At 36.3% G+C, this 19,996-nt stretch overlaps 2 protein-coding genes across 2 annotated transcripts in view; both read right to left on the bottom strand.

Moving 5' to 3' along the window:
* Positions 1-3,332, bottom strand: part of LOC107097786 (retinaldehyde-binding protein 1-like) — an 8,336-nt gene extending 5,004 nt beyond the window's left edge. Inside the window, exons 1-4 of the mRNA XM_015395076.1 lie at positions 3,292-3,332; positions 2,561-2,671; positions 2,255-2,383; positions 1,961-2,165 (exon numbers count right to left, since the gene is read on the bottom strand). Coding sequence (XP_015250562.1) covers positions 1,961-2,165; positions 2,255-2,383; positions 2,561-2,569 — 343 coding nt within the window. The 5' untranslated portion in view covers positions 2,570-2,671; positions 3,292-3,332. The remainder of the gene's footprint in view (positions 1-1,960; positions 2,166-2,254; positions 2,384-2,560; positions 2,672-3,291) is intronic.
* A 6,308-nt stretch (positions 3,333-9,640) lies between these two features.
* LOC107097783 (zinc transporter ZIP1-like) lies at positions 9,641-16,506 on the bottom strand. The gene is made up of 4 exons (XM_015395073.1): positions 16,250-16,506; positions 14,180-14,310; positions 13,213-13,530; positions 9,641-11,341 (listed from the first exon to the last, which is right to left on the bottom strand). Exons 1-4 carry the CDS (start codon positions 16,362-16,364, stop codon positions 10,988-10,990), a joined length of 918 nt encoding a protein of 305 aa, XP_015250559.1. The 5' UTR covers positions 16,365-16,506; the 3' UTR covers positions 9,641-10,987.
* Between the last annotated feature and the right edge of the window lie 3,490 nt (positions 16,507-19,996).

Raw genomic sequence — 19,996 nt, forward strand, 5'->3', positions numbered from 1 at the left:
AAAAGTTACATCCTCCTGATAGGGTCAGATCCTAGATAAATTGCTTTAAGTGAAAGCAGATAAAGTTTCCTAAAAAAAAGACTAATGTTACCGTATTTGTTTTTCAACTTTCGAAGAGAAATGGAAAAGGAGACTCTAGACAACTATGAACACCATTTAGGTTTAAGATTCTTTAAAAAAAAAAAAAAAAGTCACTAATGTAACATGGGTGGCATGACTTCAGGAACACATTTGAATAAAGCAAAAACAACATAATCTTCACATCAAAACAGAACAAAAGTGAAATGTTCCCCTCCTTAGATCTTTACCTTCAGTGTTGGGAACCTGAAACAATATGAGTCTGTCTCAGAGCCGAGCCTCATGGTACCGAAGCCCTAATTAACTAACAGAAACCTGACTGTGTGCAGTGCCAACTCACACTTTACATTTTACCCTCATCTAAATAAAATCTGATCGGGATGAATCCAATGGTGTGTTTGAATATCTGGTTCATTTAATCGGGCATCCTTCTAAAATACACAGTTTTCAACGTACAGTTAATATTATCATTGCTCCATACAATGACACCCACAGAAACTATGATATATGGTTATAGAAAAGGTTGAAATGTTAAAAAGGTTTGTGCATTTTCAGTGCATGCAGCTGAAGGACAAGGGCACATCAAAGGGTGTCCTATTTAATTAAAGTGTCTTCTGCCTTTAATCTCCTCTGATATCCAACACATCCCAATCAGCTCAGGGATGGCGCAGTTCCCAGGGCCAACAAGTGGAATCAACTTGCTGTCCAATTTTGGACACAAAGGCGGGCTTTGTCAGCAGAGATTCCTAAAGCTCCCAATTAATGAATACATGACCCACTGTTTCAGAGATGCATAAAACAAGGAAACAAAGGATAGCTCGTACTTAATTACTGGAGTTTTTGAAAATTTCCTGCAGAAAGTGAACGAAAGCACAGCCGAATCTAGTTATAAACATGCACTGATTATATAAGATTCTTCTTTTCTTATTTACATTAAAATGAGACTGAGCTACTTCTTAAAATTCAGAAGTCATACCAAGGCTTAAAATTATGTTTTTATTTTGTAATTTGAGGTTATCATCAGAAATAGTTCCCAGTCTGTAATTATATATTACAGTAAACTTGTGGAAATGTAAGTACACACCAAAGTTGTAGATGCTATATTTCAATCTGCTTCTTCTGCTCATTTTGCCAATCAGGTGATTATGAGTCTATCTGGATAATTATCAAATAATATAAATAAATATATTAACATACTATTTTAAGTTCTGCAAAATCCCCATATTTGCTGCCTAAATGCAAGAGCACAGTTATGAGTTTCATCTGATGTTGCAGATTGAGACAACCAGCAGGGTCAACCAGAATATCTTTTCTCACTCTGCCCTTTCTAAGTTTATTCAACTGACTTTTAACGTGACGTGTACAATTATATTGTTTTTTTTTGTTGTTTCAATGTTTTTTTAAAAATCAGATCTTGGATCTGAGTGAGAAAGCCTGTATAAATGCAGATTGAATAGAAATAAATTCCTTTCACTGTTGGCAAAGTCATGTTCAGCCCCCATCTAATAAATGCATCTTGCTCCTAAACATGCTCATCTATGGGAAACAGAACCTTCTTTGTCTTTTTGGCACAAAAGGTTTAGAATTTGTACCTAGAGATAATAGGATTTTTAAAGCTGCGCCATCCTTTCCCTGATATCTTGGCTATATCATTTTGTTAAACAAAAGGAATATGTGTCTCAGGTGTTTCCTTAAAAAAGGTCAGCCTGTATTTAATCCACAATTTTCCCAGTCAAAATGTTTAAAGGCATAAAAATGTGATCTTTTTTCTTATGTCAATTTTTTTTTTATCCAACATGACCAAAAACAGAAGAATAAATGATAACTGAAGTTGAAAATAAGGAATGACGGCACATGATATTATGCTTCCTCTGTCCCTCACCTTTCATGAGCTCATGGGCTCTGGAGACATCAAATTTTCGTGCTCTGAGAAAGCGAACCAACAAAGAGTCCGGTTTGTCCCCAAAGCGTTCCTGCACTAGTTTGGCCAAGTCGTCCCCCTCCGATGCCCTCTCTTTTATCATGGCCCGTAGATCTTTCAGTGATGACGCCCGTCTTTCATCTGTCTCATGCAGCTCATCCTTTGCCTTAAAAAAAATAAATCAAATATAAAATATGTTAAAGAAACAGCAGCATTTCTACAGACACCAAACCTCTCTCAGAGACCAGCTTCTACCTTCTGCACAGTATGGCCAGGTAGTTTGTGACACGGTCCAAACACTGACCCATGATCCTTTACTGTCAGGTGCTCCAGCTTTGCCCTCATGGCCTGCTCCTCCTCCGATACCATACGGAAAGTTCCAGTCTGCACAAAGAGGAATCTGTTGCTTTAGATTAACTCTTCTACATTAAACACAACTCTGAACCCCCTCTGAGCTGATTCCCACCATCTGTGTGATCTGTTTCACACCATTAGCGCAAGGGCTGGCCTAGCTTCTATTGAACAGAGGCTCAAGAAGGTGTGTAAGGTGGTTAAACTTACAGAAGCCATGGTTGTAACGTCTCACAGCAGCAACACTCAGAAGAACCACAACAAAATGGTCACAGATGAATAAATCTCCCACTCATCCACTGCTAAAGCAATCTCTCAGGTCTGTGAGAAGACACAGGACAGATGAAGCAAAATTAAAATTTATTTATTTATTTTTTTTTCTAATTCATAGTGAAGTAGTTAAACAGGAGAAGATGTTTTTATTTCATCAAAATAATCATGCTGCCACAATATTTACATGCAGGAAGCTTTTCATCCAGTCATTTAACTTCACCGATTAAAATACTTTTATTCCTAGAATAGGAAAAAAATAAACTCCATAACAATGAAGATTTCTTAATTATTTACTATCAATTATTATAATATAATATTGTTTCACAATATATATATGTATATATATATCATATATATAATCTTAAATTATACACTTTCATATAAATAAAACTGTGACTCTAATGTTTAAATATATCTGCCTATTTAAGGTTTTCAAAAGCTAATAAAGAAGTAGCTTCTCTCCACTGTTAATTTTAAACCCATCTGCCATCCTAACATCAGAAGTATTGATTGATTGATTAAATAACTTCATCCGCCTTCTGCAAGAAATTAATTTGATAATATTTTTTCTTTTGTTCTAACTTTTATTTTTATTTTTTGCTAAACAGCTCTAATTGTATCTTTGTCTGCCCCTGCCTGTATTTAAATAAAAGGCTGAGTGGCCTTACCTTCTGCAGACAGGATGAGAGTCCTACGTAGAGTGGCAGAGGACAGCGGCACGGCAAGGAGGACCAGGAGGACCAGGAGGGGAGGGAGTTCCTGAAACGTCACTCAGAGAGGGATTAAACTTGATTCAGTGGATTACAGCGAGTAGTTAATCAGCGTGACACAGGCTGTGAAGCTGCATGCAGGTGAAAATGTATCCAAGTTTGTAGTCTGTAGTCTTTTAATGTTATTAATGTTATGTCAGTTATTCTCTAACTTTATAACCAGCTTCTTTTTGCCTCAGATAACATTTAAACAGGCAAGTTTTGTTTTGATTTATTGCAAATATTTGATCATTCTGTGGCTTTTTGTTATTTTTACTTCACAATCAAAAATTATCTGGAATTCTACTGACTTTAAAGAAACCACTTCCCCTTTTTTTTTTTTTTTTTTTTTTTTTAGGTCATTTGATTTGAGAAGCGAAGTTGGAAACATCTAAAAACAAAGCTTAAAACTGCAAACATTGTCAGACATATTAAAGGTTAAAACTATCCCATGAAAATGTTTAAATCCCATTTTCATACACTCGTTAGCCTGCTTACAAAGTATGAGTTCCTGCATATACACTCCTATTCAATAAGTGAAATGAAGCATCTTTTAAAAATAACCTTAAAGCAGCTATTTAACATGTTTTTCATTGAGCACACATTTCTGCTTGGAAAAAAATTCAATACATCTTTTTATTTGGTCTGATTTAACATTTAACAACGGAAGTTCAACTGAATAAACTGATTACTCTCCTCCATCCGCCTACGACACAGCCAATCAGCTTTAAACCACGCCTCCACCACAGCCAGTCAGCATCCAAAGTTAATCTTAAAAGGCCTCCGATCCACAACTCATCTGCTCCTGTGCGCAGGCGGTAGTTGAGCTGTCTGACTTCATTCAGATGACACCGTTTCAACCCACCTCCGTCTCCTCCTCCACCATCGTAGCTAGAACTTCATCAGAATTTCATTCTCTTACTGTATCCCGTGTCTCATTTCAACCAGTCGGGCCGAAGACTGCCATGTTGAGCCTGGTTCTGCCAGAGGTTTCTTTCCAACGGGGAGTTTTTCTTCTCCACTGTCACTTCATGCTTGCTCATCATGGACAGGTTCTCTCAACCTTTGTTATCCAAGCTGGACTCTGATCTTCCAGGTCCCTGAGTGAAGCTCTAGTATCAACGCGCGCAGTCCATTAGATCTCCCCATAAAGCTCAGCAGACCGTCTCATTAACCAGCAGTCTGCAGACTACCCACTTCATCTATCTCCACTCCATCACCAGTTTCAGGCCTGGGGAGAACAGCCATGTTCTTTATTCCTGTTCATGCATATCTATCAAAATTCAGCGCTATGTTTCCTGCCGAGGTCTGAGCGCCAAAGACAATGTAATTGTATCAATAAATTTATTCTAATTGTCTTTTCTCTCTGAGGTTTTCAGTTTCACCTAAAGCTAAATGTTGTGTTTTCATCAGGTGTAAGTGGAAAATGTTCATGATTAATAGAAATAATGGTTTGCAAAAATGTATTTGCATGTAAAAATCTATATCATGTGTTTCACCTCAGTATTTTAACCGTGGGAAATATATTGACTGTAACATTTTTTTCCCTTACATATAATGTTATAGAGGAGCTATGATGTTTTCCTCTCCACAACGTCGGACTGGAAGTGACCCAGCTTACATGTGATGTGGAAGCTGCAGCTTCGTCTCAGCCCTTCAGTGCCTGTCGGTCCGTCATGTGAGCAGGATGGCCTACAGTGAAACATTCCCGTGCACATTCTTTGCAGTCCTGCTCAGAGGGGGGCAGCTCTTGTTTTCTGTCCCACATCAAGGCTTACTTTTCCATGATTGCACAGCATCAGACAGGCTTGTCTCCACCAAAGTACCAGACACTTCCTGCACCAACAACGATTCCAAAGTTGTTACCTTTTATTAGTTAAATAGAACATGTAGTTCTATGTTAATATCTTTTTAGCTTTTCCTCTTGTATCAGGACTTTAACGCTGAAAAGATACTAATTGATCTACTTCAGGTGACATAGTAATCTGTTCCCTAAATGTAGAATTTACTGCAGCCTTAAGATGAAATTAAAGGCATGGTTTAACCAAAATATAATTTTTAAAATAATTTTATGAAGATAAAAAAAAAAAAAAAAAAAAACCTGTGGCTATTCATATCCATATCCAAATTAAAATCAACAACAATAACAACACAAGCAGAGTCTAGGGATAAGAATGAGATTGAGCGCGATCGCTACATCTACATTTTTATTTTTTGCTTGCTTGGACTACTTTAGTTTGTAGTTGTAGATCAAAAGCGTAATGAATCAGAGCTCTATTTTTAATTAAGTCTGATCATTTTAGCTTCCCTTTACACCATTTTGAGTCCTTTGTGTTCATATGAAGTTGATGCACTCTTCTTAGTTTGTTTCATTTTGCTGACTGCACTACCACCACAAAGGGCTGTATTTATATATGTATTTAAATAACTTCACATCTCGCTGGAGGAATGTCAATATTTCTCATGTTGTTGAGCTCAATCGATCCTCTCTTCTAGTTGATTGCTATTTTCCTTTTGGTTAGATTGCTGCAAGTTTACTGAAATCCATGTTTTTGGAGCTACCCTTCTTTATTCTTTATTATTCTTACTAATTATTCTCTTTCTGGTTGCTTCCGTACAGACCTCTTTGGAGTTAAATTCAAAAGCTGAAAGTATGCAGAAGGTATAAGCTGTCAAAAAGTTGTAGTTTAAAACTGATCATTTTAGCTTTCCTTTACACCATTTTGAATCCTTTGTGTCGTGTTCATATTAAGATGATGCAGACGTCTTAGTTTGTTTCATTTTGCTGACTGCACTACCACTACAATTTGTTGTATTTATATGTGCTTTTAAATAACATTACATCTTGATGGAGGAATGTAAACATTTCTCATGCTGTTGAGCTCAATTGATCTCTTCTTCTCTTCTTAGTCGATTACTATTTTTCTTTTGGTTAGATTGCAGCTTACTAATATCCATGTGTTTGGAGCTATCCCTCTCAACAAACTATAAAATGTTGGTTATCTAAGTTTAGCTCTATGGATTTTATATTTTTTTTGCTACTTTTGCTCTGTCCACTAGGTGTCCTCTCTCACCAGTCCTGTTTCACTTCAACATAATTTCTCCTGTCTCCTATTGAATTCAAAGTGAACATTTCTGACATGCATTTTCATGGCTTCTTTTCTAATTGGCAACACAGTGGCATTATTAGTCATTCTATTTTGTCATTTCTGTAAAGTTTTTCATAACTGAAAACATGAAAGAAAACAGTAGGTTTTGAAATCAAACGCTAAAGCTCAGAAATGTCCCTCTGTCAGAGCTTGCTGCTATCATGTTATAGGAATGGGGAGATTAGGGCAAGTCTGCAGCTATTTTATAACTTTAAAAACACAGCAGTAATTATTCTTTGTGCTGGTTTTGACTGTTCAGACTACAGATTTATATGTCTTTGTTTTTGCTGTTACTTATGTGAGATATATGTTTAAAGCAAAGGTACTTGACAGTGATTGTATATGAGCAATCTGTCACCTTCTTGTATTTTATCTCCAACTTTCTTTCCACCAACCCTGCAGCTTCTCTCTTCTCTCTGAAGAGAAGAGCTCCTTACTGGATTATAGCATTCTACATGTAAGTTTAAAGGTTAGTGTTGGTCTAATTTCACCACATCTTCCTACATGTTTGCAGTGTCTTCTATGTGGCTTTTTGATCCTATTTTATTGCAACTTCTTGCAGCTTTCTCTCAATAAAGGCTTCCTTTTTAACACTCACCAATAAAATTCAGATTTGTGGAGCCTTCAACGAATACAGGAGGAAAAGCCATTAATGATAATAAAGTTTGTGGAGTTACCTAGTGGATATGGACACTCCACAAGCCTCTATGAATACAGAAATGTCCCTGTAGTAGCAGCATGTTCTGTTCCATCCACTCTTCTGTTTCGTCATATTAACTGGAATTACTGGTAACATCAACATTTATAAAAGAGTTTGAACCGAGCTGCTTTCATCTTGATTCCCGTTTTAAAACAAAAAACTTGTAATAAAATTGCAAGAACTCATTTAAAGACACATTCTAGCGGGCACATCTAATTTCTATAAACTGATATCAGTTTTAAATGTTTCCTAATGGCTTAATCTGAAGATTAAACACTAAAGAACATGAAACTAACAGGAAACCATGTGTTTCAATTCCAAGAGCAATATGTGAAAATACAGTCGAGTTTTGTGCCTAAGACGAGGTTAATGAGCTGGACGAACAGATAAAGCGCCTGTCTCCCACCGCAGCTGAACGCTCTAACTTCCAGCTCTGCACACTGAATGCTCTGTCTGCTCAAACTGGCACATTTACTGTGCTTTTGTCCCCCCACAAACACTGCTCATTAGTGGATGTTTATGGATGACCTCCTATTACCTCACAATAGTGAACATGGGTTAACAAGGTCTCCAGATCCCACATCAGACAAACGTTTTCCCCCTCTGGAATAAGGAGCTTTGTTCCTGGATGGGATGAACTTTCCTCATGTTAGACAGGCTGCAGGCCTCAGCTGATGCAAAAACTCATAGAAAGACCTCCTTTACGCCTGAAATCCGCTTCATTTTGGGAGTCAATTCTACAGTTTGGGGATATTTACAACTACTTTGATTTCTCAGAAGTCCTTATAACACTTTCCTAGTGACTTATTAGCTCCTTGCCAATGAACATCCCCATCCTCCCTCCATTACTAATCAGTAAACTCCTCTAGTTCATTGATTTCCTGATAAATTACCTGTTATAACATCAACATGTCTTACAGTCTGCAGTAAAGAGGAGCTATAAAAAATGCTGTCACAAACATTTTTAACCTTAAAGTGCTGTGAAACGCATGTCCTGCAAGTCAATAACTGGATGCAATCAACTGATTTTCCTTGACAGAAACTTTTGACTGATCTGACTGTATTGTCTCTGTGAAGTGCTTTAAATGTTGTGTTGTGAATTAGCACTATATAAATACAGTGAATTAAAAAACATTAATGTTTTGATTCATGATGCCTTCCGTCAAAGTAAACTGAAGCTCTGAACAGAAAACCAAGTCTGTAACAAAATACCTATACCTTCCTATACCTATTAAAATGGTGAAATTTAATGTTAAATTTGAATTAAGTAGGATTAATGCTACAGTGGTTCATTTCCATAAGCTCCAACTCTGCTTTATAACTGCTACATGTGTAAGATCACAAAAAAGCATAAAGTAAAGCCACTGGATAGGATTACAATTTTTGAAGGAGAAAATATGGATCAGTGAAGAACCCTTTCAAACTAAAAAAAAAAAAGAAAAGAAAAAAAAGGAGTTTGGGTTATTCAAACGTTAAAGGGAACAATTTAAGGAAAGGGGTTGGGAAGCTAATTAACCATGTAAAGCAAAACCAAGTATTATTTGTGCTTTTTTATAACTTAAAAATTGCATTTTTGAAATTTTGATATGATTGTAGTGGGGCTACATAGTGAGGCAGTGGCACTGTTGTCTTGCAGCCAGGAGGTTCCGGATTCGATCCCTGCTTCCTGCATGTTCTCCTTGTATGTGTGGGTTCTCTCCGGGTACTCCAGCTTCCTCCCACTGTCCAAAAACATGACTGTTAGATTAATTGGCTTCTCTAAATTCTCCTTAGGTGTGAGTGTGTGTGTGAATGGTTGTTTCTCCTGTTTGTCTCTGTGTTGCCCTGCGATGGACTGGCGACCTGTCAGGGTGTACCCCACCTCTCGCCCATTAACAGCTGGAGATAGGCACCAGCACTCATGCTCACTCTATGTGAAATATTATAGAGAACAAAGTCCAGACCAAATGGTATTGGTAAACAAAGTGTTACAAGAAGGGGAGTCAATGTAAAAATCAATTGTTTGACAAAGTGTAGGAACTTTTTCTCCAACTCATTAAAACCCACTTGCATAAATGGTGGGATTTTTCTTTTTGGTACTTTTTTATAGAGTAGCTTCTACTCATCTTTACTGGGGCTGCAACAAAGTATGTAACCTGCTCTGTATAAATATTTCTCTAAGTTATGTTTTGGTGTTGATAAACTAGTAAGAAATGTGATTTTTGTGGTTTAAAAAAAAAAAAAAAAAACTCTACATCTCTACAGTCTAAAAAAGGCTTTTCTAGGAGTTATCCTCAGATGTATTATCCAGTCTGTTTTTTTTTTTTTATGTTGAAAGAAATGTTTGGGGTTAAAAATTTTAAGGTGATCTTATTTAAAGGTAAAAATGAATGTGAAAACCACTCCAATGTAAGTCTGATGTCGCATTTAATGTGGTTTAAGGTGGATTAAAAAAAAAAAAAAAAAAGTAATTCATTTGAAGGAGCAACAGCACCACCTGGCGGTTGACTGACTAAACCAATTCATTCAAACCAACCATGTGAACATAAAGATCTACAGCCAAGACCTCTTTGGATGAAAGTAAAACATATGCTGCAGAGTGTGTAAAAATATCTTTGCACCAATTTTAGTGTCATAATCTCTTTACTTTTTTCAGGCTTATAAACCAAAGTCACCCTCTTAAGAAAAAGAACAATGATAAGGCACAAGCTCAGGATGCCATACCAACTACTTTGCTTGTTTTTTAACTGGTTACTACATTTTGCAAAGCAAAGTACAGGGTACACAAGGCAGAAGTGAAATCTGTGTTTCCTTGAAACGAAACAACAAAAAACCTTAATAAAGTTGGCAAATTTTAAGCTGGTATCATCATTTTCCTGACAAACAAAGCAGATATTTCTGTTTCCACAATATTTACCACAATGAGGAAACAATCGGACCAAGACAAGACAAACTAGAATAGGAATTATGATGACAGACTGAAGCTAGAGCTGCTTTTAAATACGTCTAAGCGTGAGAAACTGCTAAACACATACTTTTGGGTTTCAAGTCAGTTTATCAGTACCGCCGCCTAAAAATATACAAAGTTTCTCTAGTCAAACAGAAACTCTTTGATTACTTTTTGAGCAGGTTTAGTGTAGGAATTTACATACAATTCTAAGAAAAAAAAAGTCAGTGCAGGAACATTGTTTAAATTTACTAAAATCAATAAAATACTTGATTTTATGAGAAATTTAAGGTGGAAACAACAATAATCACGGAGTGTATAATAAAAAGCAGTGCATGTAATGCTTCTTAGGAACTGGGAGCTGTCAACTTTCTTTCTAATAAGCAAACATGTAAACATTTCTTCTGGGTTTTTTTTATAGAAGCACTAAGACATTTTTTTAAATAGGGCATCTCGTATTATATCCTGTTGCTTCCTTAACATCATAAAAGGTACAAAAACAGTGATTTGATGCAAAAAGTAACAACCCTACCTGTGTTTTGCTTTATCAAACATAGTTCTATGTGTTCTGACTGGATAAAATAATCTTAAAACAGCATATAAAGATAATCTGATAACCGCCAACATATACACTCAACATAACATTTCAAGCATGAATGCACAAGGATGTTGTGAAACATTTTTCACCTAAAAATGTCCAGAGTTCAGTATAACAGTGCAGTAGATTTTGTTTAAAATGGTGATCATTTTGAGATAAAGTGACCAAAAGGCTTGTGGAAGCTGGAGTAAGAGGCACAAAGTGCACAGGTTGCATCCCCCACAGATGCTCCCGCGGAGCTCTCAGCCTATAAACGTCAGCGCTGCCATGACGGTGAAGCCCAGCAGGATGAAGAACACCTTTAGCACCTGGTTCCCGGCTGAGTTCAGCTCGTGTGGGAGGATCTCCATGAAGGTGATGTACACGAATGTTCCGGCGGCGAGCCCCTCCAGGATGCCCTGTATCAGAGCCCCGGCCGCCAGCCCTGCCTCCATCACGCTGATCCCGATGGCGATGCCTAAAGGTGACATCAGGGCGAACACGCCGATGTACGCAGCAATCCAAAGTGGCTGAACGGCGCTCTGGACCAGCTTCACCGACAGGCTGAACACTATGATGCTCTTATGGACCAGGATGGCGATACAGATCTCTAACACCTGCAAAACAGAAATAATCATTTAAAAAAATCAAATAATCTTATCAGTGATGAGGTTTAACAAACTGGTCAGAAACTTGGACACATTTCAGGCCTCTAAATCCTTTTCCACTAAAGTCCAAAGGTGTCCAGCAGCCGCCCAGTTGCACTTTGGAACTTATTCACCATTAATTAAACTTCTAAACAGCCTTACCTAAACAACACTACAAAATAACTGTACTACGGAGATATAAGCACCATTGCTAACAATTAAGCTACATCAGATTTTTGCATTTACTCAGGTTCCATGTGATGATCTAAGACAAATCTGTAAGTTAATATGTGCTTTTACATGGCTGCAGATAAGTTATTAATAGAGAGCCCACATTTAAAACCCCGGATAGCAAAACAGCTCAGTCTGATGATGCAGATGGTTGGTACCTCAAGGCAACATCAGCAGAAACAGGCTAATGTATCAAAATCAGCTAAACGTTGAAAAGTCAGACACTCTGACTTCTATTAGGTTTCTCATTTCAAAACTCCAAGATCTAAATCGCTAAATCTAATGTCAGCTTTCAGCATAATCTAAGGGAATAACATGCTAACTTTATGCCATATTTTCCCAATATAGCTGAACCTTCATTTAGAATTTGGATTTTCATGTTATAGAAAAGAAAATAAGCAATGATGTCTTAAATTGTTCAACAGACTGCTTTTTGTAATACTTGTTTTTATTAACGAAATGTATCCAGAGCTGGAAGAGGAAAAAAAAGCTTGAAAGTTGTTGTTGATGGAAACCTATAGAAATATGCAAATGTTGGAAAAACCAATCTATTGTAAGCTATCAACCTGCAGCACAGCCGTTTACATACATTTAGGGAACTAAATGCAGTTTCTTCTTCTCCTGGTAAAGATGCATAAAAACTCCTATAATTAAATGAATGGTGCATATTCAGAAATAATAAAGCGATGCAGCTGTTAAATATTTTATTAATGAATCTACCAATAATTATTTTAATACCTCAATAAAAAAATGTTTGAACAAAAAAGAATTAGATATTTAGATGCACTGTAAAGAGGGAAATAATGTTTTTAAATCATAAATTCAATACTTAGAAAAGCTACTTGAGGAGCTCTAGATAGAGTATAACTATAAATATAAAAAGATTTTCCCATTTTTAAATGCAAAATGTTAACATATTTCTTAATTTCTGCTTTCAGTAGGATGTTTTAGAATCTGGTTGTTCCAACGAATGATTAATCAACCACAAAAGCAGTTAACGATTATTCTAAGAATCGATTTTGCTCTAAATGAAAAGTTTTTAACCAAACTGCTGGTGAAATTGACCCCCTGCTGTCAGTGTGTCGCAACAATACCAGAATTACAGCATTTTGTCTGATCGTTTAAAAGTTCAGAGGTTTAGATGTGCTGATGTCTCTCTGCTGCTCTTCTTTCTTCAGCTCAAACTATATAAGAGACCGGCTCAAGGACATCGGTGAACGAGGAGGTGAACAATTTCTCTGCTGATCTGGTCAGATGTTTGAAGTCATGATATGGTTTAGGGTCCAATGCAGACTCCTATTGATATATTTTACTGATAATCCTCTGGTTTTGGGTGCAGAGGTAGAGAGAGCAACCAATGGAGGGAAGCTTCAGTCATCAGAGCAGCTCAGATTCACCAGGACTGTCAGTAAAAGGCTGATGTACTGTGATTTATTGGTTTTCAGTGCATTCTGACGCTCTAAACTGAAAGTTTTCTCGAAACACATTACGCAAGCTTGACTGGGAATTTTTTTAAACAGAAGTAAAGCGAGGTAAGGCTGTAAAAAGAAAGCGATTATATTGTACATTTCAGGAAGATAACTAAGCTGAAGGGCTCTCCATCATCTCACCTTAGAGTCGGTGTTCTGGAGGCCGATAGCAAGCCCTTCAAAAACCGAATGCAGCGAGAGGGAGAGGAAGAGCATAAAGGAGCGAAAGGGGGAGTGTGCCTGGAAGTCGACGTGGACGTGGTGCCCGCTGCTCTCCAGGTCGGCCGTTGTAACGGCCCCAGCATGGCTGTGGCCATGCCCATGCCCGTTCTCTGATAATAGTGGTGCCCTTTCGCCGTGAGCGCCCCTCATCTGACGGCAGCTGAGAACCATCTTCTCCAGGATGAGGACGGTGAAGAAGCCAGCAGCCATGATGAACTCTGGCAGTGGAAAGCTGGTCTGTAAGAGATGAATGAAGAGGTTAGACAAAAGGCAAAACTTTTGTAATAGGAAATCGATATGAAAAAAACAATAAAAACAACAATTGTACTTTTTCAGACATGGATGGTGAACGACAAAAACCCTTCAATGACAAGTGTATCATATTTGATGAGTTTTTGAGACCTCTCCATCATCAGTGTGATTTTTTTTTTCTAGAAGACCCTGACTTACATAATCAGAAATATGTAATGAACAGAAAACATATATAAGTTTATACAGAAATGCCTAATGTATAAAAATATAAATGTATAAAAAAATGTGATTCAAATAAATGATCCAATTTAACTTTTATTTCATTTGTCAGAAGGTGACAACCCTTACTTAAAAAAAAATATTATTTTCTGTCAATTATTTCATGGTCCATACTTTAAAGTGTTAAGGAAGCATAAGCACATCCCTTTAGCTTCTTTTGTTTATCCATTCTGAGACTGGATCTTGAGCACCCCAGTTTGGGAATAAGTGTATTAATGAATTGGCTAAAGCATGAACGTATCGACATATCAGAAAAAAAAAAGCAAATATCAACAGGTTGATGTATCGTCCATCTCTAACATACAAACATGAGAATCCTATCATCGGTCTGTGTGTTAGTTTAGGCAGGACCTACCTCCACCTTCTGAGCATCCAGCTCTGCGCTAATGTCCGACAGGTAATCTGGGATGATGTCCAACAAACATGCTGCCAGGAAAACGCCACCGGCAAAACAGCTGATCAGGCTTAGAACTATCCGGTGGGTTTCTGCAAATCCAGAGATGACATCAGACATGAGACAACAGACGACTATAGCTGAATCCCTTCTTATAGTAGAGATTTTTTTAGAAAACAACATACATAAACACCAAACATCTATGTTTTTATTGGTTTCAAACCGTGCTGTTAATACAGTACTTCTCCAATACAGATAAACTTAAAACAGGCAGACCTGTTTGAGGATGAAAAGTTCATTTTAAATGATTTCAGGTGTAAATTCAGGTTTACTTTGTAAAAGTCTATGCCTGTTTTTTGAGAACCAACTATGATTTTATTAAGTTCTATATTCTTCCCCTTTTTTTTTGTCATCTTAAATGCAAAATATTAGTTTTTTTTTCTTTACAATTTTGATGTAATTACTGCTCTAAGTGGGTTACTCTGTCAGTTAAAGGCAGTCCATTTAGTCCATTTAACTATTTATCAGTTTCTAAATCAGTTGTCGTTTATTTCTATAATCAATTAATCACAATTAATCCTTTTAATTTTTTTTAGCCCTACTATCTGCAGTAATGTTGAACTTATATATTTAATATTAAATTATTATTTTCTTCTTTTTAAATGAAACATATTTGGTAGAGACTGATCCCCTACTATGATGCTACCACTACTGTGTTTGATTGTGGTTGAGGTCCTCCTTTTGGTTCTGCAATACGTCGCTTTGGTCTCAAACGTACCGTTCAAATTTGTGAAGTAGAGTTCATGAATGATTCAGCTACCAAACAAAAAACCCTGAAAACTAAACACAGGATTTTCATGTTTGACTATTGAGGGTGAAGCTGGGTGAATGAGGCTCTAAAGTCAGATGCTGTCACAAGACAACGTTAGAATGTTGAAGTGCAAAGCTACCCAATCAGTGCTGCAGTTTCTTGCTATTTAGCTGAATTTTACATTATAAGTTACATCTTAAAGGTGGAATATATTTTCACAGCCCTAAATTATCATCTTTTATATTTGTTTACATGTTTTATACTACTGTTTATGAATGAATTGTAAAACTGAACCTTGAATGGAAAAAATAATAAATGTTTTCTTCAAAACAGGGAATAAAAAAATTAACTGAGTATCATGTGATTAAAGTACCAGCACAGAGGTCAAAATGACTCAGTTTCAGCACACGAGGATACGAGATGGAGAAATGTTACTTTCACTTCCATATACACATGCATTCACCATTTAGACAGACTTTTTTCTTTTCTTTAGCAATAGATTAAATGTAATCATGTGTGATGAAGAGTTAGAGCTCCAGGCTTTATCCTCATCAGGTGATCCCTGCCAGCCCAGGGCAGTGAGATGGGAGGCCTGCTGGCTGTCAGATGCTTTAACTAAACCTTTATACACAGAAAATCGTTTAACTTAAAAAAAACAAATATATCAGGAAGATGTTTAGATTGTGTTACTGACTGAGCTGTCACAAGGTTAGATTCTCATTGTGTTCATTGCCTTATCTCTACTCCCTTGTCTCCGAATCAAACACATCCTTTGTCACAGTAAATAAACTCATCAGAGAGCCATTACCTTTGCAAAATCAGCGGAAGGCAAATCATGTGACACCAAATAAAACGCAGCATGATCAAATGGAATCTAACGGCTGGGAAACAGATCGTTTTAAGTGGAGCGTTTTTGAAACCGAATCTCATTCAAATTTCGTTAAATTCAAAGTTGATTCCATTTCCCCGAGACAAGTCTAAACAGTAGAAAAACAAGAGAAAGCTAGAAACAAACACCACGTCCCACTTTGTCTTTCGGCGTTCATAATGTAACGAAATATGTATACAAAGTATAATTAATTAGCTTTTCGGTATTATGGACGCATATGTAGGAAGTGTATCATTAAAAACCACTAATATGTGTTTAAAAACAGATCTATTTATTAAATCTGGATACATTAGTTAAAAGCCCACGCTAAAATAAAGCATAAAACACCAACCTGTCCCGTTTGTGTCTCTGAACCATTTGACTCTAGCAGGAATTAATCCAAAGAGGAGAGTCAGGAGCAACAAGCCGACCAAAGCTCCGACTTTCACCTGCAGGAGGTACTCCATGGTTAAAGCAGACCTTCAAAGTGGAGCCGAAGAGTCGGACCTAAACTCTACAAGCATCGGAGTGTCAATCAAGCCATAAGATTAACTGATAACATCTCAGTCCTATGAGGAGCGCCTCACTGAAGCAACAACACCAGTGTTGATATTTAGAAACCACTGGCTACGGTGGCCGAGATGGATTAATACATGCGGTTTCGAGATTTCCGGTGGTTTTGATCAGATTAGAGCGCATTGTGCAAATTAGTCGTTTCAACTGACTATTTAGGGTCGTGATTACTTTTAACACATACATTTCCTTATTTTTTGCTGATAGCTTTGCCGAAAGCATGTTGTTTTTCTGCGTTTGATTTGTAATCTTTATGCTGAATCTGAGATTGACACATTTTTATTGTTTAAAGACTACAGTGAAAAATTATAAAAAGAAACTATTTAACAAATAGTAAAACAGTTGCCTTGTTTATTTATTAACATAAATAACTACGTCATCATTATAATTCTACCCCTTAGCAAAAAGTAGTATACTTGAAGTAAATTCTATTAAGAATACTTAAGTATAAGTATACCGAACAATGTACTTTTAGTATACTTGAAGTATTACTAAAGTAATACTTCTTCGAACTAAATTGGGACATTTTTAAGTTCACTAAAGTATACTTAAATTATACTTTAGTAAACAATAAAGTAAACAATAGTATAGTCAAAACTCTAAGTGCACTGCCTGATTTTAAGTATGAAATTAGTGCACTTTTAGCATACTTGAATAAACTACTTTTTGCTAAGGGTATGCCTATGAACTCAATTGGTAATCCACCCACAATCTGTTCAAATACAGGCTGGCTGGGTTAAATGTGAAAATAGTAAAGACCGACACATTTTATTACTTTACAACATAAAGTACATTTCGATATCAGCCAAAGATGGCACAAGGAATATAAGAAACGTTTTCAAAGGAAGATGTTTAGTATAAAATAGAAAACAAGCTTTCCAGAAGAAAAGTGATTGAAACTAAACCTTTTGACATCCTTTTGAGTCAACAGGCATTTGAGGTCGGCAAAAAGGACGTTTAGCATCTCTGTGGAGGAATTTTGCCCCTTTTTTCTTTATAGAAATTTAGGTAATTGTTTTTTAATTTAAACTGAATTGAATTGTTTATAATCGCGTCTTAGAATTTCACTAATTTCAGATTCTGACTGGAAGAATTTGTGGTTTGCATTGGTTATGGAGAGTGGTTTGTCTGCAGAATTTGATTAGATCTCTTCCACAGATGCCCCAGTGGCCCATTCTTCTTCTGAATATTAAATCATGACCTCTGACCGTCCCTGAGATAAGTGAGAACTAGTGTGCATTAAATAGACAGTAGCTCCTGGATCTTTGGTGATTTCCTGTAAAGAGCTGTGATTCAATTTAGTTTAATTCGCTTTAATTCAAAATACTTTATATATACACCAAAGGATGATGAAATACTGGGGTAACTCATAATATAGGTGGTAATTTGCCTGGTTGTTTTGGATGTTAATTGCTGCAGACAGTAAGGATCTCCTGCAGAGGTCTGCCTTACAGCAGATCTGGAGAAGCCTCTGATTGAAGACACTGAGAGGTTTTCCACTGCAAGGTTATTATTGTTAGCTAAGATTTACAAGACTTAGACTTTAGACTTAGACAACTTTTATTGTCATTTTTTTATACACAGAGTCTACAAAATAATGTAAACTAGAGTAAAAAACTATTTAATTAACTGAAATAAAATTAAACCTTGCCAAAAACCAAAATGTTCAACTCATCAAAACAAAACAAATTTAAAGAGAGAAAGTGCCCTTGTTTTTTCCCCCCACAATGTTTTAATATGCGGTCTGGTTTCCAGTTGTTGTTTTCGCTTTTTATTTTCGCTGCACCATATTATAACAGCAGATGGCAGGCTATTTGTGTTGCTGCAGCAACATGTCCTTTTGGGGATTTTATTTATTTATTTTTTTTTTTTCTTTGTTTTTAGTCTTGGCCCCATATAAGTAAGTCATATTACAGAAAATAAAACTATAACTGAAACTAATAAAAAACTAAACTGAAACAAACATAAAAAAAAAAAAAACTAAACTAAAAAAAAACAATTAAAACTAAAAATGTAATTATAAATCATAAATTAAAATCAGATGAAAAAAAATTTGTTAAGACTATTTAAACCTTGACCACTGTTCCATACTTTATGGCTTTTCTATTGTGAAAGGCTTAGAAATGCTCCTGTAACATTCCCATACTTTCTTCACATTGGGACATGAGTTTTAGCTTCTAATGTCTTTCAGTCTACTTTAGTTAGCCACTCATGTTCTATTTAAGCAGTTTCTTTCTTTCTACAGGTCAGGTTTTGATCAAAATCAGTCATCACCTTTCTATGCATGGAGTTTAATCACCGTTCCTTTGATATTTAACAAAGGGGGGAACTATATTCTTTACAAATAGATCTGCTGGTTCAAAGGGGTCTGCTATCAGATTCCAAACCCTGGGGGAGACTGTTTAATTTCATCAGAGTGCAGCGTTGCCAGTTGCTTTTAAGGGTCCTTAACCTGTAACTTCCAAGTTAAATGCTAGTGGCTGCCGTTACACAGTTTCACTTTAAGAGAACCACAGAAGCAGAGATTGACTTGTGGTTTCAGACCCCTTATAGCACATGTAAACAAATCCTATCCCCTTACTGAAGCTAGGCCTGCAACAAATTAATTTCAAAGTAAAACAGTTAAGATGAGAAAGGAAACTGGTCCAAAGGACCAATCAGAAATGGTTTATCATAAGAGAATGATTTTGTCTTGTGTTTTTCCTGAAGGGAAAAACCGACCATGGATGAAACTAAAAATTAAATTTTGTCCTTTATTCAAATTCTATGTGGAGGGGACAACAAACACTGCACATTACCCTAAACAGGGAACGAAAACAGCAAAACATTAAATTGGCAGCATCATATAGGGGAGATATGTTTCATTGATAGTTATCTATGTTACATGCTGTGAGAAACTAGGCTTTAGGTTCCCCTTTCAGCAGAGCAATGACAATAATAATACTGCCAGAGGTACAAAAACATAGTTTGATAAAAGTAGATTAACATCTTAGAATAGCATGGAGTCCAGACTTTAAGTTTCAGTGATGTCCAAAAAATTATTGACATTGGAAAATGGTTCAAAATCAGCCAAAAAAAGAATATCAGAATACTTTGACATTTAAAATCTCTGATAATAGAAAGCTCGTAGAAACACTTTGCTTCTATCTACTTTTGTTTACAGTTTAAGATAGATAGACTTCATTGCTCTTAATTCTCTTAAGTAACTGTTTGGTGAATGAGAAATGGGTCAGTTTTTCTTATACCTGATGTTGTTGAGTATTGTTTACTGTTTGGGAAATATCACCTGACCAAATATTTTCTATCATTCTACTAATTAAAATAAACAATAAAGTATGTATGATTTATGCTGATATCGTATCGGGTTGATTTCAGTATCGTTCAATACTCAAGCTGCAATAACTGTATCCTATTAGAAATTAACAAGTTCAACATAGAATCTAGGGATGCACGATATTGGGATTTTGGCCGATATCCGATATGCCGATATTTTAAAACTCATGTAGCCGATAACCGATATCGATAC

The sequence above is a fragment of the Cyprinodon variegatus genome, unplaced genomic scaffold, assembly GCF_000732505.1.
Source record: "Cyprinodon variegatus isolate N-32 unplaced genomic scaffold, C_variegatus-1.0 Scaffold724, whole genome shotgun sequence".
In the NCBI taxonomy this organism is placed as follows: Eukaryota; Metazoa; Chordata; class Actinopteri; order Cyprinodontiformes; family Cyprinodontidae; genus Cyprinodon; species Cyprinodon variegatus.

Coding starts and splice junctions, on each gene's coding strand:
- LOC107097783 (XM_015395073.1), bottom strand. CDS start 16,364: ATGGAGTACCTCCTGCAGGTGAAAGTCGGAGCTTTGGTCGGCTTGTTG. Junction 14,311..16,249: donor CAGAGACACAAACGGGACAG/GTTGGTGTTTTA, acceptor CTGGATTTGCAG/AAACCCACCGGATAGTTCTA. Junction 13,531..14,179: donor TGGATGCTCAGAAGGTGGAG/GTAGGTCCTGCC, acceptor CATCTCTTACAG/ACCAGCTTTCCACTGCCAGA.